At 52.1% G+C, this 26,406-nt stretch overlaps 1 protein-coding gene across 1 annotated transcript in view; it reads right to left on the reverse strand.

Annotated features, from left to right (window-relative positions):
• Positions 1 to 25,993, reverse strand: part of XYLT1 (xylosyltransferase 1) — a 306,552-nt gene extending 280,559 nt beyond the window's left edge. Inside the window, exon 1 of the mRNA XM_045571260.1 lies at positions 25,364 to 25,993. Within this exon, the coding sequence (XP_045427216.1) occupies positions 25,364 to 25,687 (324 nt within the window). The 5' untranslated portion in view covers positions 25,688 to 25,993. The remainder of the gene's footprint in view (positions 1 to 25,363) is intronic.
• Between the last annotated feature and the right edge of the window lie 413 nt (positions 25,994 to 26,406).

The following is a 26,406-nucleotide window of genomic DNA, read 5'->3' on the forward strand; positions in this document are numbered from 1 at the left end:
TGGTCCCCCCTCAAGAGGTTACAGGTGAGGAAAGGAGAGCCTTCCCAGCAGCTGCCTGCACATCTGTCTGGAAAGCGCACGGGCCCATGCGGGGCTGTGCTGAGGTGGCAGCTGCCACCAGGCCTGCACGGGCCTCTGTGGAGCGACTCCCCCTGCTTGTTCAGGAAGTCGCAGCCACATCACCCCAGCAGGGTGGCTCCTCGGTGGCCTGTGATGCAGAGTTGCAGCGGAAAAGGCAGCTGATTAATACCCTCAGAGGGTCTATTGTCTGAATCCTGTCACCAGAGGAGAAACAGCTGTTTACAGTTTGTTTATTCATCTCCCTTTGGAGGAAACACAAATGCTCGTTCTCTGGGGCACAATCAGCATCTGAAGGGAGCGAAGAAAACGGTGTTTATTTCTAACAGGATAAAGAGCGGGGACTCTTATAAAGTTTGGACACGAGCAGCAAGCCAGCTCGCTGGGAGGTGCCGGGCTTAGTCTTGCACAGTGGCAGGCTTTCCAGGGTTGCTTGAGAGTCTATTCCAACTCCCAACAGAAAATTGAGGCTCAGACCATGGGGACCAGCCAAACTGGGGGCCCCGGTGAGCAGCCACGGATCTGAGAGTCTCGGCGAGCTCTTCACAGACTTGGAAGTGAGAGGGCAAGGTGCCCAGGGAAGGTGACCTCCTGCTATTGAATGTGGGTGGCAGGCGGCACCCAGGCCCTCCGTGCACACCAGGTGGGGCACTGTACAGAGTGATCTGCTCGTGAAGCCCTGCCCCCTCAGGCCAGGACTGCCCTGTGCAGAGGAAAGGACAGCGTTTCTCCGCACAGACACTGCTTCCTGGCCTGTCCACACCCCCACCCAGCGTGGGCTACACGAAGGCCGTGCAGCAGCCTCCCAGCGGACACGGCCACCAGCCCAGCCTCAAACCCCACAAGGAGACTCAAGGCCACTATCCCTTTCCTGACAAGAAGGCTGCACACCACAGATTCTCCCTCTATTCCAGTTTCCCCATAAGGGTTAGCGACACCATAGCATTAAACAAGGCGCTCTGGCAAGCCTGAGAAGGAAGGGAAGCCGCCGGAAACCTGCCTGGTCTCTGGGCCTCTGACTGTGAGCAGCAGGCCCGATTCCTCAGGGTTGGACCACAGGGAAGGAGTCCACATCCCTTTAAGAGACAGGGGGTCAGGGACACAGAGGGACCCTGGTCAGGCTTGGGGAATGGAGAGGAGAAAGAAGAAGAAAAGGCTTAAAGGGGACACAAGGATAAAGGAAGTTCTGGCCCAAGGTCAGCACTGAGCCGACTATCATAGTTCAGACTCACCCAGAAAGCAGCCTTCACCTCTGGTCCTTAAAGCCCCCCACATACCTACATCTCCCCATCTTCGACCCATCGGCCTCCCGCTATGTCCAGCAGAGTCCCATGGGGGAAGGCAGTAATGGGAAAGGCTGTGCCCTAAGGCACAGCACCTTCCAGAAGGTGTCAGCAAGCCTCACCCACTCCCTGCCCCCAGGCCTGCTGCCCACAGCTGCTGTCACCACACTTGCAAGACAGAGTTAAGAGGAAGTGAACCATATGGACCAGGAAGCCTGAAATATTTCCTATCTGGTCATTTACAGAAAATCTGCTAGTCCCTGCTCTAGAGTGTTTATGCATTTATGAAGATGTTTGTTGTTTATTATCTGCCTGCTCTTGTATAATGTTCACCCCACCAGACAGAGGCCAGTGTTTTGTGCTGCGACATATTTCAAACTCTTAGAACGGCGCCTGGAAGGTACAAGGCACTCAGTGGATATTTGCCGAACGGAAGAATGAACGGCCATCAGTGTTCCCACCACCCAGCAGGACAGCGGCCACCAGCCCATGTTCCACAGGAGAAAGCAACCCAAAGGGCCGCTCAGGGTCTCACAGCCGCCATGTGATGGCATCAGGGCTTGAACCCAGGATCGGCAGTGAATCTCTCTGCCTGCTTGTCCATCCTTTTTCATCTTACCTTCCCCAAGGAGCTGTTAAGAGGACCAAGGAGACAACGGCTGTGGATCTATTTTATGGATGCACTAGAGGCCCGGTGCACAGGCAGGGGTCCTCAGCCTGGCCTGCACCCTCTCTCAGTCCGGGAGCCCTCGGGGGATGGCGGCCTGCCCGCCTAAGCCATCAGGTGGACATCCTTAGCGCTGCTGCGGAGGCAGGAGAGGCTCCCGCCACCACCACTGTGCTCGCCAGCTGTGAATCCAGCTTCTGGTTGAACAGCACTCCCCCTGTGGGAGCACACTGACCACCAGGGGGCAGCTCCTGCATTGAGCGCCTGCCCCCTGGTGGTAGGTGCATGTCATAGCGACCAGTTGTTCCACCGTTTGGTCGATTTGCATATTACCCTTTTATTATAGAGGATGTGTCTTCTATTTTACGTTTCAATACTAACTTAGTCAATCGTCACTATAAACTTCTGGAGCAGAGACCACTGTCATCCCCATCTCACAGAAGAAACACTGAGGCGGAGGCACCACAACTGGTCCAAGTTCAAACACACAGTAACGAGTGAGTCTAGGATTCAAGCCCAGGTCCTGGGTTCCTACTGACCAGGCAATGCTGCCTCTGCTAGAAATGAAGGGGGCTAGACCAGCGCCAACGTGTCCTGCTCAGAAACATGGTGCTCCTGCCCCGGCCGGTGTGGCTCAGCTGGCTCAGCATCGTCTCACATACCCAAGGATGGCTGATTCTATTCGATTCTCAGTCTGGGCCCATGCTTGGGTTTCCAACTCAGCGGTGTGTGGGAGGCAGCTGATCGACGTTAGCCTCTCACGTCAACCACGTTTCTCTCCCTCTCCCTTCCTCTCTCTCTAAAATTAATGAAAACATGTTTTTTTAAAAGAAAGATAAAACACACACACACAGTGCTCCTCCCAATCTTGGGGGTCAGGTCCACGTTCAGACACATCTACATTTGCTCTCAGTCCTGCGGTTGGTCAAGCCAGAGGAAGGCGGGGGAAGGACTCCAAAGTCAGCATTCCAATGGAACCCTTCTGAAGGCTCAGGGACAACCCGGGGACCCCCACTCAGAGGAGGCTGGACAAGCCTTCAGTGGGAAACAGCCCAACTCCACCAGCACCGAGGCCACCGCTCCTCAGGGCCGACCCCACAGCTGGCCCTTCCAACCCCACTGTTCCCAGGCTGTGGTCCCGCTCACCGGGCAGATAAAATGGGGCCTCAGGATGCCCCCTGGGCTCCAGGGAGAAGGAAGCCATTCCTGTCTACTCCCTCCCTTGGCGAGTGCAGATTGGAATCTCAGAAAATGGTTTTCACAACTCAGTTAGCGGCAATCAATTATTCACGACCTCGCTTCCCACAAACGCATAGACTGTCACTGTTAGCAAGATAATTTCTGGACTCTGCTCAACAGCCCTGCTCTAAGCTGCCAAGCGACCCACTGTTTCTTTCCTCCCTTCCCTAAAGACCCCCTGCAGCCTGCCAACCAAGACCCACTTGGACTCTGGGCGGGGAGATGGGTGGGGAAGGGCCCTCAGGGCCCAGAGAGGCTGCCCCCAGCCTGTGTGACTCACATCAGCCTCTGGGGCAGAGCGTCTGACCTCAATTTAATCCAATTTAATCCAACTGGAAAATAGGGCTCAGGAATTCCAGACACTCCGCCAGGCTCTGGGATAAATCCCACGTTATTTTATTAAAATGCTCTGGGCTCTGGAAACATTGTTCTGTAAAAGCCCGACTTGTGAGGGTCTCCCAGACATACTGTCGCCCTGCCAAGTTCATGGTCAAGAAGGTTTACTACTTGGCAGAGGCTTAGGAGACAATGGGACCACCATGAGCAGTTTTCCTCCAAAAGCCTTCAAGCTGTCTTCAGGAGCACAGTCCCACATCCCGGGGAGAGAGAGAGAGATGCTATCGGGCACCTTTGGAGAAAACCTTGGGGCATGTGATGGTATCAGAGACATCTGCTGCCTAAACAAGCATCACCTTCTATGCAAGCTACTCTTTCTCTCTCCAACCTCAGTTTCCACATCTGTAAAATGGAAGAGTAAATAGTACCTATCCCCCTAAGGATTAAATAAAATGGCACATGTCTGGCACATCACAGGTAGTGTGTCCTCTTTACTGAAATCTAAGGCGTTGTCACTACTGAGATGCAACACTGATTGAATAACAGTTAGGATGTGTTAGGAAATCTCAAAGAAATGTTTACATCATTTATCATCCCAGATATCAGAAATACTATTTGCTAAATATAAAACACATGCATCTTAAGGTGAGGTCAATTATTATAATCATTATTACAATCACTATATTAATCTTAGGTGAGAAAGCAGACACAGAGAGGTAATGTGACTGACTTATAGCCACAGACTCACTCATAATGGAGCTGGGATAGGATCCAGTCCCCACACCACTCCAGTGGGAGGAAAGAGAGGAGGAGGTAGAGTCAGCCAGGCAACTCCCCTCCTCAAATCCCTCCCCCCCCTCCTCCTCCTCCTCCTCCTCCTCCTCCTCCTCCTCCTCCTCCTCTACTTCCCCAGATTTAAAGTAACAATAATGAGCACTGTATGATAATTACTATGTGCCCTGGAACTGTTCTAAGTGAACTACTCATTCTTCCCAACAACCCTCTGAAGTAGATACCATAATCCTCCCCATTGACAGATGAAGAAACTGAGGCACAGAGAGCCTGCCTAAGTTGTCTAAACTCACACAGCCGGCGACAGAGGCAGGATCTGAACTCCAACTCTGAGCTCATGTGCTCATCTATTCCACTGTAGTGCATCCTCCGACTGAGACAAACAGGGACATCTGGGGGAACAAGAGAGGAGTGGCATAGAAAGGGCATGCCATGTCTATGTCTCTCTCTCTCTCTCTCTCTCTCTCTCTCTCTCTCTCTCTCTCTCTCTCTCTCTCGGAACAGTTCCACTAAACCTGGAGGGTACATCATCATCTTCCTTGAGTGAGGCCCAGTTCATGCCTCTCCTCTGAACTCTCCTCCTGCATCTGCAGTGGGATGGCTGAGCGTGCCCGTGGAGGATGGTTCAAGTCTGCTGCCCCATCCTGAGTGCAGACTCCGACCGCAGTAGCCAGCCTCTCACCCCCTCCCCCTCTGAGGGCGTGGAGAACAGAAGACCCCAAAGAGGGCAGAAGCCAGTTGAACACCTGCCGCAGAGGCTTCCCAGACTGGCAGCAGGTGGGACAGCCAACCTTCAATTCCCAATCCCATCGAGAGGGCTTAGCATGAGGGAACACGTTGGTTAAGAGCACGGGCTCCATGCCAGCCCGCCTGGGTTAGAATGGCCCCTACCTGCTGTGCAGACTTGAAATAATTACTTCCCCTCTCTGTGCCCTACTTCCTTTATCCACAAAATAGTGGCTTCAACAAAGCACGCATCACATTAAACGAAAATGTTTGGCACATTTCTTAATGGCAAACAGTAGCAGCTTAATAAATGGAAGCTGCTACTGTTTGCTATTCTTTAATTATTATTTTATGTCATCATCAACATCCTCATCACAGGCCTCTGCATCAGGTACTAAGAACACAGAGTGAACTTGAAGGTGCTGTCAGGATGGTTGGGGGAGCTGACAGGAAACCATGTAACACGTGATCCTAAGTTCTAGAAATGTCACTGGCGTTTGGATCTTAAAATGTCACTTTAAAGGGGAGATCCAGCCTGGCAGGTGTGGTTCAGTGGTTGAGTGTCAACATATGAACCAGGAGGTCACGGTTCAATTTCTGGTCAGGGCACATGCCCATATTGTGGGCTCGATCCCCAATGTGGGGTGTAGAGCTAATCAATGATGTTTCTTTTTCATCAATGTTTCTATCTCTCTAACCCTCTCCCTTCCTCTCTCCCTAAAAATCAATAAAAAAGTATTTTTAAGTGTGGATCCAAAGCTCTTGCTCTTGGAGCATTTCTTCATCTGACCTTTCAGACAATTTCTGAAGAAATCAGTAACATGTACTGAGCAAGTGCTGTGTGCGGTTTACTGTCCCAGTATCGGGGATACCAGAGTAAGCAGGCCAGAGACCAGCTATGGGCTAATGGGAATGCCAATGAGCTCTTAGGGACTGGAGTTTATCATCAGGCCAAAGGAAGGAAGGCTGGTGAGGGGTGGGGGTGGGATAAGGCCCCTTTCTGCAAAGGGCCACACCAATACAGCCACCTGTACACGCTACGGAGTAGGGGGTAAGGATCCTACCAACTCCCTCTGCTGGGTGCAGGTGACAGCTGGGAGAAGGAAAGACATGGGCAAGTAGGACACAGGAAACCGTAAGAGACGAACCACTGCGGAGCTGAAGGGACCTAGTCATCTCTTAGTTCACTGGAGAGGTGGGGAGACAGAAGCCGGGAGAGGCTACCCACAGCCACGCTAGGTGACATGCTGAACAAGGACTGGCCCCTGGAGTCCCATTTCCTGGGAGTCCAAGTGTGAGCCATCCCAGCCCAGCAAAGCCCTCCACGACAGACAGACGTGGCCACCAGGCCCAGGGCCAGCAGCCCCCTCTCAGTGCCATATCGCTAAGCTGATGGTGCAGGACACCACCATCAAACGCAGGCCCTGAGGATGGCACACAGAACAGGTGCGTTTGCATACGGAGATGAAAGAAGAGAAAAAAGCTCCGAGTTGGGAACAACATTCTGGATGGGTGTGTGTGTGTGTGTGTGTGTGTGTGTGAAAGGGCCCTGTGGAGACTGGAGTGTCTTCTGTCGGAGCCAGGCTGGCAGTAAGGGCAGAACAGCTCTGAGAAGACCAGGGAGACAGAAGGTTCTGTACAACCAACAGTGAACTGTTTGTCTTTGCTGGAGGCCCACCTCCCAATGGCCACATCAGTCTCTGAGCTTAGACTTTGGGAAGACGGGAGTGAGGTATCCACTAACAGGGCTGCAGGAAACCTTACACAAGAGAATGCTTTCCAATGGCCCAGAAGCCCCTGCGGCCCTGCCTGCTCTCTCCCTGGCAACACTGATGCCCTCCCTCCTCTGATCCATGCCTGACCAGCACCTTCTATTTACTTCACCTTGAATGCCACCTCCTCAGGGAATACTGCCTTGAGGACGACCCCTCCCCCTCCGCTACTCACTGTCCACTCTGCCAGGACAGGAGCTACAGGTGGGCAGGGGCCGTGTTTGGCTCACTGCTCCTAGCACAGTGCCTGGCACCCAGCAGCCCCCCAGTCATGTCTGTTGAATGATTGAGTGTTGTGAATGTCCTGGGCATTACACAGCGGCATGCTCATGTAAAACATGTGGCACAGGATACCCGGATGATTACCAGTGAATGTTCCTGGGAGTACATCAAAGCTGATGCCCAAACAACAGATTAACTTCCTGTTTCTGTCAGAGTAATGGGTGCTCAGCAAGACAGAAGCCCTTATCCTGTCTTCCCAGGATCCAGATCCACTCTCCAGTCCCCTCCCAACCCCAACAGGTAAACTCCAGGATAAGGAGAAGAACACTGTCTTTACAAGACTTACGAAGGCAATCAAACCTGGACACAAAGATCTCTGGGAACATGCAGGAGAATCTATGTATTCTACAGAATTACTGTTAAAAGCAAGAAGAGGAAGTTGGTCAGTAGAAAAGAAGTGCACAGGGTTTGCCCTGCCTTGATGTGGGCAGGCTAGGAGAGAATTTCTCCTAATCCACCCCACCAAGATCATGAAATTGCAGTGACTCCTCCTGCTTCCTTTACTCAGTAACAACAAGCACTGAGCAACCAACTGGAGACAGAAACACACAGCCTGTTCACAGAGTCTAACCCAGGAGGAACTAGATTAACATTTTGTACTGCTGAGTCATTAGTGGATCTCGCAAGGAAGTGCTATGATATTTGTGACCTGTTTCACAAATTTCTGCTTTTATATTTTTATGCCCTCCTCCTACTTTATTTCAGTTTATTCTCAATATTAAAAAAAAATAGCTGTGATTCTTAATCATTTTCATCTGTTGTGTTTCATGTCAAAAGCTAGAATGCTCTTAAAATAGGCTATTAATTGTCCTTGGAGCACAGTTTTGGCCTCATCCAACACTGTGGATTTTGGTATGAGCTATTTCATTTTCATGAATCACCCTATAATCTGAAATTCCAAGTTTGGCTTCTTCTATAAGAATTATTTAGATGAGGAGTCTTTGCTTGTTTGTTTAAATTTTCAAAGGGACTCCCTTATAGAGACTAACTTTTTAATATAGTTTAATATAGTTTATTGTTTCATAACGAGGCCTGGGAGATTTCTACTTTTGCAATCTATTGAGATGAATTAATCATCAATTTTAATTGGGGCATCTAGCAAATAGTCTTTAAAAAGAAAAGTCCATCTCCTAAAATATGCACACACATCTTTGTAAAGAGTTTCATAGAATGCTTATCAAAAAAAAAAAAAAAGTTTTATCTTTTCAGAACTAAATATCCAAACAAAGAAAGTAAACAAGCTTGGAGTGGGGTGAGGGTAAGGTGGAGAAGAGGAGCAAAACTGCCAGAACTTAAAGATTAAATTTCCTTTATGAGAATTCCATACCTGGGAAGCATACCCATTGCAGCACTCCATCCCTCTTTTAAAGACTAAATTGAGACTGCTAGAGACAAGTCACATACAACATGAATTTTCTCTGAGACTGGGGCTTCAATTCCACTCAACCCTTCACCACTGAATCCAATTGTCTTTCAAAAAATAAAATAAAATACTAACACAGCAGCTGAAAGCCTTCTCTTGTGACATTCCTTAAGTTTATAGGTTGCACAAGGCACAGGCAGGAGGCTGGATGAAAACAAGCGGGACTCCGCTCCTGGAAAGTGGGCCTGCTAGGAGGAGGAGGCTGACAGGAAACCCCAGGAAGAATATTAAGTCATTTTCCAGCCAGGGCCACGCAAACCTGAAAGATGGCTGGATCCTAGGGAATCCTGACATTCTTCTCTCAACCCTGTCGGTGCCTCTGCCTGCAAAAGTGGGACAGCAAATGGGAGAGGACCAGCACGCAGGAAACTGAGCAGGACGGGCGCTGTTAACCAGTACTGACAACACCCACGCAGGCACCCCCTCGGGGGAATCTCTGAGCTCCGGTGCTGTGGCCGCGGACAAGGTACGCAGCCAGCGCCCGAAGTGATATGTCGGCACAGTGTTTCTCTGTAAAATGACACATGCTACTGTAGGCGCGAGGGCTTATTGGGATGGATTGCTTATTGGGATGGAGAGGTGGATTCATCTGCTTCCCTGCTAGCAAGAGCACCTGGAGATAAACAGACATCACTGAAAGCAGAAAGTGACATTGGGGGGAAAAAAGAAAAGAAAAGAAAAGAAAGAAAGCCCTCCTGATTCTGCCAGACCTGTTTGGCTGCATAGAGTCCTTTGGACAACAGGGTTGCAGGAGGAGGAACTACAGGATGGCACCAGTTCCAAAAGCAACGAAAGCAGACAGCATCGGGCCTATTCCCGATCTCGGTGAAGGTACTGAGATGGAGGAGAAGTCAGCCATTAATGAACTGTGGTTCGACTGACCCTCTGTTTTGCAAGACGAATTACTTTTTGGAAAGTCAGCCTTGGTCCAGAGTTTCAACACACGAAAGTATCAGTGAGGCTTATACCCTGGTAGGAAAAGTAAGACTTCAGAATTAAAATGCACTTGCAAACAGTGGGCGGTGGCTCTCTGCGGAGCACGCACAGGCCACGCCTTCCCCCCCACCCCCAACCCCTTGGGGTGCCTCTTCCTGGCCTCTCTCTCTGAAGCTCCAAGGGCCCTTCTCATTGCCTCTGTAATTTCCTGCCTGAGCCCATTTCTTCCACAGCTCACTTCTACCTCTGTGACTTTCTAAATAAATGTTCTCTCACAGTGTGAAAACAAGATAAAAACAAACAACACTGGTTAAAACAATCCCTCCCCAAGACAAATACCAAACAGTTCCGTTTCCCAAACATTTGTTTACCGGAAGACATGTGTGAGCATGTTCATAGCAGTGACCTCTGCAATGGTCCCAAATTGGAAACCTTCCGAATTCCTATAAGCAGCATTTTTTTGTAAATTGTAGTATATTCCACAATAAAATATGATACAGTAATGTAAGTAAACAACTACAAATACATGAAACAATACAGATACAAGGTCAGCAAACTCAATTTTTTTTTTAATCCTCACCTGAGTGTATGTTTTGATTGATTTTAGAGAGAAAGGGAGAGAGAGGGGGAGAGAAACATCAATCGGTTGCCTTTCCATATGCGCCCCGCCCGGGGATTGAACCCAAAACCTAGGTATGTGCCCTGACCAGGAATCAAACCCACAACCTTTCGGTGTACAGCACGATGCTCCAACCAAATGAGCCACCCAGCCAGGGCTCAGCAAACTTTTCTGTAAAGGCTCAGATAGTAAATACCATGGTCTCTGTGGAGAGTACTCAACTCTGCAAGGATCGGGCAAAAGCAGCCATGGCCTCAATGTTCATGAATGGATGTGGCCAAGTGCCCATCAATGCATGCATACTGCAATGTAATTTCATTATTTCTCACATCACGAAATATAATTCTTTTCACTTTCCCCCCAAGCATTTAAAAATGTAAACCACATTCTTCGCTCACAAGCCACAGGAACAGACTAGGGGCCGAATCTGGCGGCAGGGCTGGAGTTGGCCAAAGCATAATATAGTCTCACCTAAGCAATGTAAGCTGGCACGATGCCAGGCCAAACAAACCTGGCACAAAGGCGTGCCTACCGCAGGGTGCCGTTTCTAAATGGAGGCCACAGTCAACTCCTGGGGTCAGAAATCCTGATAAAGGTTACCCCTTGGAGTGGTGGGAGGGGGAGTGGGGATGACAGGGATCCTGGGCGGTGAAGGGCGCTGTCATGCTCTGTGCTCTGGATTTGAGTCCTGGTTACTTGAGCGTGGCCACTTGGTTGGCTGTACACGCATGACTCCTGCAAGTATGTTCTACTTCAAGCGAAATTTAGGAAAATGAAGGCGGGACCACCCCATCAGCTTCAAACTCAGAAATGTCAAGAGAACCACGGCCATCAAATAAATGGAACCCTTCGCTGTGGCCAGGTTATCCGTCAATGCTGGAGTACTGAAGAAGATTTCGTCACGGAGGGCAGAGTTACATCACGTTTTCGTCAGCTGTTAACGCGCCTGCTTCTTGGTGAGGTGCATGTCAGGGTGTAGGGGTGATGCTACCAGCAGATTGCGGCCAGGCTGTTTTCCTCCGTGTTTGTGGGAAAGGACGGTGGTGTTCACCCTGTGCCCACCTCCCCCCCGCACGGAAACCTGCCGTCAATACCGTTATCAAACACGCCATCTGGCGACACATGTGACCTTCAACCTGCAGCAGAACCTGTGCCGGACCCACAGACGGGAGAAAGGCCGAGCCCAGCTTCCGACTGCATTCCGAGAGAGAAGGTGCAGTTAATTATTTTCCCTCACAGTCAGCAGCTGAGTCTCGCTGAAATCGCGCTTGTAATTATAGCTGTAATTATTATTTTAATACAAATCAGCAACTTATCAAAATATTACCCTGTAGATGCTGCCTCATTGCTGCCGGGCTATAGATGGAGGAGGAGGTGCCTCAGCCCCTGCCCTGCTCGGTGTGCCGGGACGACGGGCACCTTGGTGAGGGTCCTTCCACCGCAGCCGGCCGGCCGGCTTCACCGGTGCCCAAGTGCACGGTCATGGCCATGCCTGTCCTCTATTTTTTTAAAATATAGTTTATTGATTTTTTTTAACAGAGAGGAAGGGAGAGAGATAGTTAGAAACACCAATGAGAGAGAGACATTGACCAACTGCCTCTTGCACATCCCCTACTGGGGATGTTCCCGCAACCAAGGTACATGCCCTTGACCAGAATAGAACCTGGGACCCCTGAGTCCGCAGGCCGACACTCTATCCACTGAGCCAAACCGGTTTCGGCCTGTCCTCTCTTTAGAGATAGTGAGCCATGCTCTGCATTTTACATCATAGCTTGGCTTTGGGAGACCTCCTCAGTGCCGGTCTCGGTGGTTCCATCCAGGCAGTGGGCGAACAATGGCACCCCTTTGGCAGAGCCGCTCGGAAAAGTTCCCGGATGAATCACTTTGTCAGAGCATGGCGTGCGGCCTGCTCGTGGTATCGGGCACACAGGCTCCTGGTCACCTGACTGGAGTTCAAATTCCAAGTCCACGGCTCAGGGACTCTGAGCAAGCCCTTGTTCTCTCTGTGCCCAGCTTCCTCGTCTGTGAGTGGGAATGATGTCATGAGACTGGTAATGATTAGATGAGACAGTCCACCAGGTGTTGCTTCGCACAGGGCCTGGCACACAGGGAGCATTTAATAGGTATCGGCAATGATTGTCTTTATTATCATTGATTGTGGCTGTACACTGAAATCCTAACAGCAGTCCTACAAGTAGCTCTAATGAGCACAGTAGACTGGCGGCCCCGAGACAAAGAAGTGTCTGTCCCCTGTAGAGGAGTCATCTCCCCTCCCACAAATCATGACCTCTATGGTGATAAAGGCCAGACCTTCAAATGTTTAAACAGGAAATCCGAATTAGGTTTCTATGTGAAATCACTGGTTTTGAACTGTTGGCCAGTAATTTAAATGTTTTAATTAAGAAAGAAGAGCCCAGCCGGAATGGCTCAGTGATTGAGTGTCGACCTATGAGCTGGGAGGTGGCGGTTCGGTTCCCAGCCAGGGCACATGCCCGGGTTGCGGGCTCGATTTCCAGGGTGGGGTGTGCAGGAGGCAGCACATGGAGGATTCTCTTTCATTATTGTTTCTTTTTCTCTCTCTCTCTCCCTCCCTCCCTCCCTCCTTCCCTCTCTCTGAGGACTAGGAGGAGGAGAAGGAAGAGGAGGAGGAGGAGAAGGAAGAGGAGGAGGAGGAGGAGGAGGAGGAGGAGGAGAAACTATGCTGCCATCATCCCATCTGTAGCCCAGACTGGACCCACAGAAGCCGGTTCACTGGGTCAGAACTTTATAGTTTCCACTTTTGCTGGTGGATTATACTACCTTCTCACTGCAACAGAGTTCATCTGCTCCGTGGGACATGTTTTCCCCTTAAAAAAAAAAAAAAAGATAGAAACGGTAGTCATCCTCTCACCTACAAGGAGTGAATAACTGACTCAGCACCCATCTGCAAACCTCCCAAGTTTGCTCTTAACACCCCTCCTGACGTCATCTCCGCCCTGTCCTCTGTCATCGCTGCATCTTCTAAACAAGAGGGAATCAGAGGGAACAACTCCACAACTACTATTCAATAGGACTAGAAAAAAAGCAGGTAATGAGGGCATTTTACATCAGGACTGAATCTTCTGTGATGCCCGATGACAAGCAAATGGGGCTCTCTGTTAGCATCTTTTAGAGCAGCTGCCCCTTCTGAGCTGAGGAGAGAGGAGAGAGAGGAAGAGAGACCATGAATAGGCTTGTATTTCAAAGGGAACACCTGCAAGGCACGGCCCTGCATTAAAAAGTAAAGAGAACACAGCCACCAGTCTGGAAAAGAAGAGGAAAAAAAAAAAAAAAAAGGATTTCCCATTACATCTCTAAGAATAATGCCCCATCTCACAAGAAAAGAAGAAGAAAAAGAAAGAGAATAGCTTTTCCATGTCTCCAAAGAAACGAAGCTTATTGAGGTAGCCACTGCATTACTTGATCCATCCACCCTGGTTTCAATACTGTCCTTAAATATTATAATGTGTACGCCAGCTCCCCGTCACCCAAAACATTTGTTTATTTTGTGAACCCGAGTCTGGCTGAGCGCTGAGACTTTGCGAAATTACGCGGTCCTTGGGCTCTGTTTGTATTGCTTCTCCCCTCGCTCGTTATAAGATGATTAGTTGTCTCTGCTGCCCTTTCAAATTGCTGTTCCAGTTACGCTGCAGTTCTGTTATCCTGGTTCGGGAGAGCAGAGAGAGTCTTGGCTCAGGGTTAAGTTAATGTAGTCATTTCGGGCCCATTTGGGGACCTATTCATCACAGATAATTCCGTGTTCAACACGTGGGTGACTTCAGTGCAGACGCAACACGAAACGAACGAAGAGATGCACAGGAAGGGTCCAAGCCTAAGCCCAGAACACGGGCCCGGGAGCCTCATCACTGGGAGAAGCACAGACAGCAACAGGGGCCATCAGAGAGGCCCTGGCTGGGGGTGCACCTCGGAGGGACCCAGAATACACCTCCTCCCAAGGTCTACCTCCTTTCCACTTGAACTTTGGCACAAAACAGCACGGCAATTCCCCAGAGGAGCAGGGTGTCTACAATTTTCTTCTACTTTTTTTTTATTTTAAAACTTTTTCTCCATCACAGTTTACATGTGATATTATTTTGTATGAGTTTCAGGTGTACAGCATAGTGGTTAGACAGTCATATACAATACTTTACAGCGTTCCCTAGAAGCAGGGTGTCTTTAAAATGGTTAAGCCATGCCTTGGTGGGGTGGCTCAGTTGGTTTGCCTGCTGTCCAGTACACCAAAAATTTTTAAGGGGTCAATTCCAAGTTGGGAGACAATCTATTGATGTTTTGCTCTCAAATAGATGCCTCTCTCTCCCCCCCCCCTTCCTCTCTCTCTCAAATTCAAATATTTGCCTATTTAATAAAAGGCAAATATGCAAATAGACCAAACAGTGGAATAACCAAACAACCAATTGCTATGACGTGTTCTGACCACCAGGGGGCACACGTGGAACATGGTGGTTGTCAGCAGCAGGCGGCAGAGAGCAGAACACGGTGGGTGTCAGATGCAGTGGATGGTGGAGCAGGTGAGCGATGCTCCAGACCAAGGCTGGGCACCAGTCGCTATCATTTTGGTGAGCTTCTGGTGGTTATTGAAAATTCTTTGCTCTTGCATGCTGCAGCCTCGCCTGGTGCTTGCACCTGCTGACAGCACTGGAGCCACCATTTGTACCTGCTACCTGATCGCTCAACACCATCAGCAGGTTCAAGCTGTGGCTGCTGGCTCCCATCATCCCTGAGGGCTTCTCCACCTCCCCCTGCTCCTGATGGGCGATTGGAGCAGCAGCCACCGCTGCCTGCACCAGCTACTAACATTGGCCCCAATTGCTCTGCACCATCGAGGCAGCAGGAGCAAGGTTGCTGGCAGGGGACTGGGGGCAGTGGCAGGAGGGGCCGGGTGGGGGCACAGAGGATTGGCCAAGACCTGCCCCTATGCCCACCGCAGTCCTGTGGCCCACAGTTCCTTTCAAGGTGCACAAATTCGTGCACTAGGTCCCTAGTAATCATATAATAAATAAAAATTATAAAAATAAAGTGGTAAGCCACCACTGACAAAACCTTAAGTCATTCCATGACCTGGACAGCCATTCACCATCCAAATTGAGCCAGGATTAACATTAGAATCAGAGTTTGGGACTGTCATGTATGTGTTTTCATTATGTGAACTAACTTCTTTTACCAAAATCCTAATTTACCCACACAGTAGACAGTAGGAGCCCGAATGTTGTCATTTTGACTGTCTGGTTATATTTATATACTGGTATTTTCTCTACTATTCATTCAAAGATACATACAGCTATTACAAGTTTAAAAAAGAAAAAAGTTCACCCACAAAGCAGGAGTCGGTGCTGCTGGGACTCTGAGGGTGCTCTGTCCCCATGTGGGTGTGAGTTACCTGGGTGGGTTCTGTTCCTGAAAATTCTCCGCACTGTACAGTTAGAATAATGGGCACTCTTGTATGTACAGTCTATTTCAGTTTTAAAAATCATTAAAAAAATATGCAAACTTTAAGGAATGAATACATCCAGTGCGGATAGGAATAGAAACTCTTTATTAAGAGCTGCTCTCCTAGGCTTGCCCACGCAGCGCCTTCAATCACGGCTGTGTCAGAGCCGGTGTGAGCGCCGTGCTTAGGATTCCTGGGGTCTGTCTGCGGCGCCCCTGGCCAGAGGGGTGCGACCGAAATAAAGCACTCAACCGAAAATAAACAGAATGAACCCACCCAGCACACAAGAAGCCCTCTCGCATGGCCTCCTCCTTTCTCAGCACCCCAACTGCTTCTGTCACTACGCTTGTTTGTTTCTGTTTGGGGGTCATCCTACCCCCAGACCATAAACCACAGGAGGAGAGGGACCCAGCTGTCTTGCCGGTCCCCATCTTCACACAGAGTCCGGCCCCAGCAGGCCCTCGGCCACTGTCCGGTGAACCTAGTGGGCAGACGGAGGAGTGGGTGGGAAGCCTCGGTGGACTCTCCTCATTCTCTCCCTCCTTGTCCCCAGGGGTGACGAGGCAATGTGAGGGGAGCCCTGCCAACGGGTATGCACCTCTCGCGTACTTCTCTCTGTGACCCCGTCTGACGCGCGTTCAGGGTTTTCTGAGCCTCCAAACGCTTTCTTGTCCGTTTACTGAATTATATCCCCCCCAGCTGGTGAGGACCGCGGGCCTATTCACTCATCTGATGGACGTGCCGGGTCATCCCCAACAGAGTGGGCACCCCCCCTCCCCCCCGAGGTGCTCCGGGATGCTCCATCCCTCCATGAGCCGGGCCCTGCCAGCTGAGGTCACTCTCCATGTCCCAGCCCCTGTCATACTGGGGGGCAAGGTTGTGGGGAGCATCAAAAGGGGAAGGTGGATGATTCGAAACAGCACCTTATCCTCGCCCAGTTTACCAGACTGTATATTTGACGGCAGAATGGATTCAATTTTTGTGGCTGATGTCTCTTCCGTAATGGCTGCTGCGTATAAGAATGTGCATATTCTGAGTATAAGCCAACAGCCAGGGAGGGAAGGAAGCCACCACGGTGCCCACAGGAGGCGAAGGCCGTTGAGGTACAGAAGGGCCGGGAGTAAGTCACGTGGGGATAACTGACAGGTGACCACAGATGCTTATTTTCAGCTCGTCACCCACCGTGAACACGAAGCTCTCCCACACGGAGGCTGCAAACGCCACAGTCAAGAGGTCCGTCGGGGATCACAGGTGAAGGAGGCGGCCTTGGGGGGCCCTGGGGAGCCTGGAGGGTCTCGGGGGAGCTCCTCCTCTGCTTGCCCAGTGGACAACAGGAAGGAATGTGAGCCCGGTGCTGCCGGACCTTGTGACTTTTTAAAGGCATTTCAAAATCCCACACTGTCTTCCAGCACATCCTAACCCCTCCATGTCAGTGCCTTTCGAACCCCATACACTGTGTGAGCCAAACACAACCTCCCCAGGAGCCACACATCGCCCCTCTTGCAAACCCCCCGCTGCCCTGGAAAAAGGACAGGGGGCTGGCCATGAAGCAGAGCTGTGCCCCTGCACGGGCCCTTCCAGGTCGGTGCCCGCATGGCCCTGCCTGGCATACGAAGATGTGACGTGTCAGGTTGCATGACATGAATGGCAGAGCTCGGCTGTGACCCTCTGATGTCACAGTACTGCCCCCCTCCCAACGGAACATCGCATGGCATGCCTCACAGGCCATTCAGCATCTGATCACCTGCTCCCCTGCAAGCCTCAGGCAGGCCCCTGCTCACCTCTGGGCTCCTTATCCACCTAAAAGGAGAAGAGTGTGAACTCCACAAAGGCAGCAGTCGAGGCCTCGTGTCTGCGAGTACGGGGGTGATGGGAAACTCCAGAGCTTCAGGCCCCTGAATCACACTATTCCTGGCCCCCACCTGTGCAGAGGACACTTTCCTCGTGTGCCCACAAGGCCACCATAGGGAAAGGAGATCAGCAATGAACTTGGACAGAACCTGAGAGAAACCTCTCTGCTGACAGGCCATCTATTAGCAGGGGCCCGGGCCCTCGCCTGCTGGACGAGTCTTCCTGAGAGCAGGGAGCAGGTCCAGTGCTGGGCTCAGCGCCAAGTATGCTCTAACGGCTGGAGTGGAGGATGGTGGGTGGATGGATGGATGCAGAGGAACAGATGGGTGCATGTGTGGAGGCATGAGGATGGGTGCATGCATTGCGGCATGAATGGGCAGGAAGGAGGTGAAGGAGGGGCATGGAATAAAGGACTTACTGGCTCTGAATTGAGGCTGGCATTCCAAAGAATGCAGGCTTTGGAATCACCACCAACCCTGAATTCCTAGTCTGGTCACTTTCCAGCTGTTTAACTTTCACCCAACTTTCTGCCTTAGCTTTTGTTATTTCCTAGTGACCCGGTGCACAGATTCGTGCCCACTGAAAGGAAATGAATTTGAAGGTGGCCTGCAGGGTGGGACTGAGCTAGACGGGCCAGACATGCCCTGGGGCCAACTTCCTAGGGACCCTCCCCAGCCGGCCACACCTGGGCCACACCTGGGGTGGCTTCGTGGCTCGAAGGGTGTCTGCCTGCTGAGTGAGCAGGGTCCCTCTGGCAGGTGGGGTCCTTCGGCCTGGCCTGCGGGGATTGGGCCAAAACCGGTTCTCCGACATCCCCCAAGGGGTCCTGGAGCACCAGAGAGCACTCTGCAAAGTTGCTGCTGAACACAAATGCACATGTGCAGTAAACGAGATTTGGGGCCAACAGTGCCCCAGCAACAACATACAACATAACACACGGCCAAAGGTGGAATCACACGGCCCTGTGAGGAATTGGGCTCCCTCCTTTCTGGTTTCAGGGTGCATCACCCAAGAACTGCCAAGTCACTGCAGTGCGGCAGCTCCTGCATTGCCATCTGCCCCCTGGTGGTCAGTGTGCATCATAGCTACTGGTCGTATGGATACTTAGCATATTAGCCATATATATATATATATATATATATATATATATATATATATATATATATACACATACACACACACACACATACATACATACAGATAATCAGTAAAATAGAGGTGAGACTAATGGCCCTTAACTTGCAAGAAGTTGTAAGGATTCAATAAGATCATGCCTTTCTGGTGCAAGGTAAACATTCAATAAGAGAGAAATCCCCTTTCTCTTCCTCCTCATCATTATTGCCATTTACAGTGTCTGTGCCCCAGCGGGCAATCTTCCCATCAATCTCTCCGCCCAGTAAACTGGACTCCCTTGGGCTTAAACAATGTGCCTCGGGGCCAAGGATGACAGCACAGGATTTCCAGGGAGAAGTGCTTGTCATTAGCGTCCGCGACACTTTAGCCTGGATTAGATGCCCAGATAAGCCAGCAGTCACCTGGCTGAGACAAACCAGACATGAGACATAACACATCCATTTTGTTGCTTTCAGAGCGGCCCGAAGGACTCAAGAAGGCCCTGAGGGGACATGCTTCCCGCCTGGCCGGGTGTGTGGATGCCGGTCTACGTTACTGAAGGGGTTAAGGTGACACACACATCCTGCCCCTGCCCCTGTCCCTGTCATCTTCTTGGTAATGTCTCTGGCTTCCCTTAGGGGAGGGGCAACCCTAACCACAGGGATCAGAGGGGCACCGCCTGATGCCTATCTGCGGGCAAACGGGTAGTTTCGGTTGCAGGCAGAAGAAGTGCCCACGAGTCCATCGGACTGCATGTTCTCAGAGATAACGCCCTGCTGCTCCCAGTCTCTCGGGGGCAAGACGTGGGCTCCACCGGAGAGAACCACAGAGCCATTCGCCGAGGTGAGCGGAGCATCAGGCAGCCTGCGGGGGAGGAATGAAAGCTGTTTCCACTGGCCAAGGACCTTTGCACACTTCCCCCTCCCCCCTCCTCCCCTGGCTAGAGAGAGCTGAGTTCAAAACACTTTCCTCCAGCCAACTTGGCCGTTGGGAGTTCAGTTACTCCCAAAGATACGCTCCGTGTATTTCACGGCAGCGGGATACCTTCTCCTCCAGGGACCACTGGGGCTGTCCTTGGTGCCGGGCATGGTGCCCACACCGACTACTCATGTGCGTCCTTACATGAGTGCTGGGATGCCAAGGTTGTGGACCTTTGCAAGATGCTTGTATGAGGGACATTGTAGAGCAGAGTGGTTATAAGAGCACAGGCTGCCTGGTTCAAATCCCTGCTCTGCCATTTAGAGCAGTGGACCTTGGGCAAGCTGATTAAGTTCCTTATGCTTCAGTTTCCTCACTGTAGCATGAGGTGTAAATGGGTTAATAATTGTAAAACACCAAGAACAGGATTGGTTGTATTGAGCACCATGACTGTTGGCTATTAAAGTTACAATAGTACATGCCTTTAAAGAATAAATGAGTTGATAGACATTATTATTATGGTGGTGTTGTTATTATCATTATCATTATTATTATTATTACCCTTCTACTTGTCTCTTTATTTAAGGGCCAGAGTCAATGAAAACTGCATATCTGTTCTTTTTCCAGGGTTGGCAATAAGAACTGAGAAGCGAGATCTGAAGATTCGGTTGCCTTTAGGGTTTTTCAAAGAACTGCACAGACAAGGGGCTCAGAGATCTGCCCTTCAATTGGAATGAAGGCAGACCTGGGTTTGGGGCCCAGTCCTGCTCTTCCCCAGCACTGCAAGCTGCTTCCCCTCTCTGGGCCTCAGTTTCTTCATCTGTGAAATGGGAACAACCACAGTTGGGAATACTCACTGAGACAGTGAGGTAATTTCTGCAAAGCCCTCATTATCCCTGCCACACAATCGACAACGTAAGGCCAGCAATTTCTGGCCAAATGTCCTTAGTTTCTGAGTTGGATAACACCTTTTTCCATCCTGTATTTTTTTGGGGGGGAGGGGTGAGCATAACATACACAAAATACCAAAGGATGCCTGTGGCATACAGCTGGCACTTAATAAATGTTACAGTCCTCCCCATATCACACCCCATCCTGCTCCAAGGATCGACACACAGGAGATGATGCTTTCTACTGCCTTGGATTTCTCTCAAACTCTATTCGGTTGGGGAAAATGGATGCTAATTGTGAAAAAAAAAAAATTGATTATTTTCAAACATACTATGAGTTTCTTTTTAAATGAATAGCTCACACCCCTTCCCTTTAAACTTGGGTTTTGCAGGGGTTGAGTTTGTGATTGCTTTCTTTTTCTCCTCCCCGCCCCCCCCCCAAAGTATTTTCTCTTTGTTTCCAATAGATGGGGACCAGGGTCAATAAAAATGAGGAGGTACAAAGGAAAACAAAGGAGAGAGCTGTCCTCAGTGCCACGTCTTAGGGCAGTATTAACCAAAAGACAGAGAGGAGGCAGGCCTCATCCCAGGCAGTGAGTCACGTTGGCACCGCGCATGCTAGTCCTTCTGCCCCCAGATTTATGGCCCACGGACCACACGCAGCTCTGAGCAGGAAGCAGACCTCTACCACAGCGATATTCTTAAGGACATTTTGTTTTCTGGAAAACAGTAATAGGCATTTTGTCATTCAACCTCTGGAAGATTTTCATTTGTTAACTGACAAACTAGAGAGAAAGTCTAAAGTGCAGAGACTGGAGGAAAGTATATATAGGGCGGAGCAAAAGTAGGCTTACAGTTGTTCCTATGGAAAATAATGCAATAATGAATGAATAATGAGACAAGAATAAACTGTTTTACATACTCACAGCTGCAAATCCACTTTTGCCCCACCCTATGTGTGTATGTATGTGTGTGTGTGTATAGATATATGCACACACATACTATATACACACTTTGAATAAGTATAAAGGCAGTGTTTATTAAAATACATTTCATTTTCAAAATGTAATAGAAGCTACAGACATTGTTTGTATACATTTTGGGGGGACACCCTGTATATACATATATATGTGTGTGTGTGTGTGTGTGTGTGTGTGTGTGTGTGTGTGATAATCATTTCTCCTATTATTTATCTATTTTATTTAACATTTTTCCAGTATGTGATTAAGCAGATGGCAACATTTGCAGGAAGGTAAATATTGTTCGATGATGCATATTTCTGTATACAAAGTGTAATGCATTGCTCAAGCAAAATAAAACTCCATTGAGAGTGTGAAGGGAGAAAAAAAAACACCCATCAATAAAATACCCTCTGTTCTCTGCGGTCTCAAAACATTTGGATAGAAAGAAAAGCTACGCCTCTGAGGCTGTTAGAACCAGAGGCATTCTGCATACAGTGAACCGATTTTTCAAAGTGGCTGCCAGTGTCTGAAAACATCCCGAGTTATCTGAGCAATGTGAAGTATGAGGAATTTCTGCAGAAAAAAAAAATCAACATTTCTAAAGGGTCAGACAATACAGAAACCATTTTACTTTAAGTGTGTCTGTGTATGGGTGTGTTCAAGGGTAATAAAAATTAGGTTTCTTCGATGACACTTACAGAGTAACAATTTATCTAAGGGCACAGGCAATAAACTGCAAGAAGTTCACCGGAGGCAAAGCGGGAAAAATAAACATCCCTTACATTAACACACACAACCGTCCTTCACGTTCCCCAGATCTATTCAGAACTGTAGTTTGATCTTTTTGACAAGTGTCCCCACCGTCCCCTCCCTTCATAGGTGAACCCATCTGTTTCTTAGACTCTAAAATGACAGTAAAATCCACAGCTTACTGGGGACTCAATGAAAAAAAAAAAGCACACACACAAAAACTCAGTGTCACAGCCACAGAACGACAATCCAGCCAATAATTCTAATAGCTAAGAGCTTTGAAAGAAGCTGAGAGGAAAGAGGAAGTTTGCAAATCTTGTAGGGATATGCCCAGCTTGCCACCATGCTAGCACTCTCTGTCTCTGTCTGCTGGAGACACTGGGTGTTTCCTCTTGTTTTCGAAAAATGTACCAAACATGCCCTCCGCTCCCTCGAAAGGGCTGCAGCTCCTCAAACATAAAAGGCCCCAGTGCAGAAGCTCCGGGCGGGTGGGCCGAAGGGGGCAAGGTCTGGTTTAGAACACGCTCTACGCTCCGTGCCTGCCTGGCGCTCTCTGGGACGTCCCCTCCGCCGCCGCCAGGGCCCAGATCCTGTCTGCGCGCAGGAAGCCACAGTGCCCATCCCGCCCCAGACTTCAACAGAGCCGAGATGAAGCACCATCTCCCCAGCACGTGCCTCGCCCGCTCTTTACAAGAGCCATCTGGAAAATCACAGGGCTTCTTTCTTTCTTTTTTTTTTTTAATGTCCCTTTCCTGAATCCAGCTCCAAAGCACCATGCCAGCCGCCTCAGCAGGGTCTGCAAACAAACCGCGTGTTGCAAGGGCCTCAGTGACTGGCAGGAAAAAAAACCAAACCGGTCTGGTCCTCTCCCAGCTTGCAGCCCAAGCTCGGGAGACACCAGACTTTGGGAACAGCCTGCCCCCTTCTGGTCTCCTTGAGCTCCATGGAAGGGCAGGAGCTGGGGAAAGGGGGGGGAGGGCAGGGGTACGCACAACCAAAGGAGGACAGGCCCCTGGCCCCATCTGGCAAGTGTGTACTGATTTCAGGATCCAGGAGGGCATGAGGTTACAGGGGTGCGGGGGAGGGGGAGAGAGAGGGGGGAAGGGAGGGGGGAGGAGACAGACAAGCAGATGAAATAAAATACAAATCCAGAATCCCAACAATGAACAACAGTATGGTAGACAGCCAAGAAGAAGCGGGGGGAAGGGAGGGGAGAGGGGGGCCAGCATAAAATACATACATGTATGTCTATATTGGAAGGTGAAGACATTGAGACTGGGAGGTAGGGATGGGGGACAGTAACTGAGCAGATCAAAGCAGAGTTCCAGAAAAGCAAAGCAACTTGGCTGCTGGCATTCCAAAGGACTAAAAAAGGAAAGCCAGCAGTCTCTCAGCCTCCCACCCGCCTGCCCAATGCAAGCCTCTCTGTGGCTGAGCTCGGAGGTGAGCGAGCAGGACACCGAACTGAACGCACAAAATGGGGAAATAGACAGGGAACTCAACTGCCAGGGACCCTGGGAGACACTTGCCAGCCAGACCCCGTTCCTCCTCTCGACTAGTTTCAACAGGTGGGTGTTTGTTTGCACCCAGAGGTACCTCCGGACGCTGGTCTGAACCCCAGATGCAAAGGACCCAGTAAGCCCCATGCTGGTGCTGCCTGTCCCCCAGTGGGATCAGCAGAGCACGGCCTGAACCCCTCCCGCCCACCTCCCTCCCGGTGGGGCCCTAAATCCAGGAAGAATGTCTGCCCAGACACATCCCTGTCCACTCCCGGATTCAAAGGCAGAGCCCGAGAGCTGTCTTTGTGGGAAACAAGGGGCAGCTGGACACTGGGAATGTTCTGGTTCTCCACCAGGAATCTCCATCCACGCCCCTACCCCCCAAAGGAGGGGATGACGGCTCCCTGCTACCACCCACACAGACCAGCCACAGAGACGTGTCAGGACATCACCGCAGCCTCAGCTCGGCGGCACAGAGAGCTGCACTCTGGCAGAGAGGGTCGCCCAGACGCAAAGAAGTTTGGCAGATCCACAAGCCTCACACCGTGTCTGTCCGAAGGCAGCCTTCAGCGAGGGCTCCCGAAGTGGCAAATGACAGAGACATGTGCTAAGTGCCTAGGGGATCCTGAAACTACCCCCGGTTATCTGATAACCCCACAGGAGCTAGGAGAGCCCCCCCCCCCCCCCAACCAAGTAGCAGTGATGGAGATAAAGACAGACACACAGCTCTGGTGGTGCCATTCAGACAGACACACCCACCCGCACTGAAACCCTGGCCCAGCGTGGGGGCCTCTGACCTCCGGTTCTCTGGGCTGGGCTCCCAGGGCAGTGGGCTCAGCAAAGCAGCCCAAGAAAAGGTATGCAAGACACCCCTGGAGGAGGCACTGGGGACAGGAGGAAGGCAGCCAGAGGGCTCCGGGAGACCTATGGAAGGGGCGGTGTCAGAGTCCAGGCTGTCACACCCAGAGAGCACAGGAAACCCGGAGCGGCCCAGGTCCTGATGGCAGGGCGGGACGCAGCTGCCCACAGCAATCAGCTCCACGAGCTGCCACAGAGAGCCAGCCAGCCACACCATCCAGGAGCCTGGCCATGCCCTGACCCTGGGCAGCAGGGGGAGGAGGGTCAGAGAGGGCACAAGGAGAGGGCAAGGTTAGAGACAGACACCCAGAGGAGAGAGGAAGACCCAAAGTAAGGCTAGGCACCTCCGCTGAGTCTTGATTCAGGGACAGGGCTGGCGTCTGGGGACCCTGTACCCAGACCTAAAGCAACGCGGCGGCCAGCAGGCTGGCACCTAGTTGTCTGCGCCCGGCTCGCTGCAAACCGAGATGCTGCGAGAGAGAGCCACGGCCACGGCGAGCCGCGGCTGAGGATCGCGGGCACCATCCACTCCCTCAGACAGGGTCCGAGGCACCGGCACCCACAGGCACTGAGCAAGTCGGAGCGTCCAGAAAGAGTGACGAGGAGCAGCAGGCACCCCGCCAGCTCCCGTCACCCCCAAAGCGCCTCCGCCGGAGAGAACTTCCCCAGACCCTAAGTGGGCCAGTCCTTAGACTCGGGATGGGGCAGCCCCTGGCCCCTAAGCCGTGTCAGGCACCCCACCCCCCTCCTTCCAAAGGGACGCGGAGCCAGCAGGCTGGGGGAGTCCCAGTCTGGAGATCAGGGCGCCAGGGGTTGGGGCGGGGGAGGGCGTGGGGCCGGGGCTGCTCGGCTGCCTCCCTTCCTCCCCTCCCCGGACACCAGGCGAAAAGGGGGCATCTTACCAGCGCCCCGCGCCCGACCAGCTGCTGCGCCCGGGCTCCTCCGGCGCCGCCCGCCCGCGCCCGCGCCGGGGGCCCCCGAGCTCCGCGGCCGCCGCCGCCGCCGCCTCCTCCGCGGGCTGCAGCCGGCGCGGCGGGCAGGTCCCGGCGCTCGCGGCGCGGGGCCGGCGCCGGGGGCGGCTGCTCGGCGAGGCGCTCGCCGGCCCCGGAGTCCAGGCTGCTGAAATTCCACACGACCAGCGTCTGCAGCAGCAGCACCGTGAGCGCCGCCAGCAGCGCCGAGTGCGACCGCCGGGCCAGCCTCCGGGCGCACGGCGCCGCCACCATCTTCGGAGCGGAGCGCGGCGGGCGGGCGGGCGAGCGGGGCGCGGGGACCCGGGGCTCCGGGCCGCCCGCGCGCTCCCCGTGCCTCCCGCGGCCGCCGCTAGGGCTCCCGCTCGGGCCGCTGCCGCCGCCTCGGCTCGCCGCTGCTCCTCCTCCGCCGCCGCCGCCGCCGCCGCCGCTGCCGCCGCCTCCACCGCCGCCGCGGCGCGGAGTTTTCAGACGGGCAGGGACCCGGACGTCACCGGGAGGAGGGGGGCGGGAGGCGGGCGCGGGAGGCCGCGCGGGGGGCGCCGGCGCGCGGGGATCCGCGCGCAGGGACAGGGGGGCCGGCCCGCGGGGCTTCCCCTCCCACCGCCTCCCCCGGAGGGGCGGGGGGCGGGCTCGGGGGTCGCGGGCCGGGGTGGAGAGGGGCGGGGCCTGGGGCGGAGCGAGGGAGGGAGGAAAAGGAGGGAAAGGAAGGGGGTGGGGGCAGGCAGACAGGGCAGACCCCCGCTAGGACAGGAGTGAGAAGGGGGTAGGGGGAAGGAAGGTTCCCGCGGCGGAGAAAACGAGGCTGGGGTGAGGGGTTTGGGGGGAGAGGGGGGCAGAAAAGCCGAGGGAGCTTTGGGTGAGGGTGGGCCCGCTCAGGATCCGGGGAGGGAGGCGGGCGGGTAAGATCTGGGGGTCCTGAGATCCTGCCTTCCCTGTGGGGAGCGAGCAGGAGGCAGGAGGAGTGGAGCAGG

The sequence above is a fragment of the Pipistrellus kuhlii genome, unplaced genomic scaffold (genome assembly GCF_014108245.1).
Source record: "Pipistrellus kuhlii isolate mPipKuh1 unplaced genomic scaffold, mPipKuh1.p scaffold_m20_p_4, whole genome shotgun sequence".
In the NCBI taxonomy this organism is placed as follows: domain Eukaryota; kingdom Metazoa; phylum Chordata; class Mammalia; order Chiroptera; family Vespertilionidae; genus Pipistrellus; species Pipistrellus kuhlii.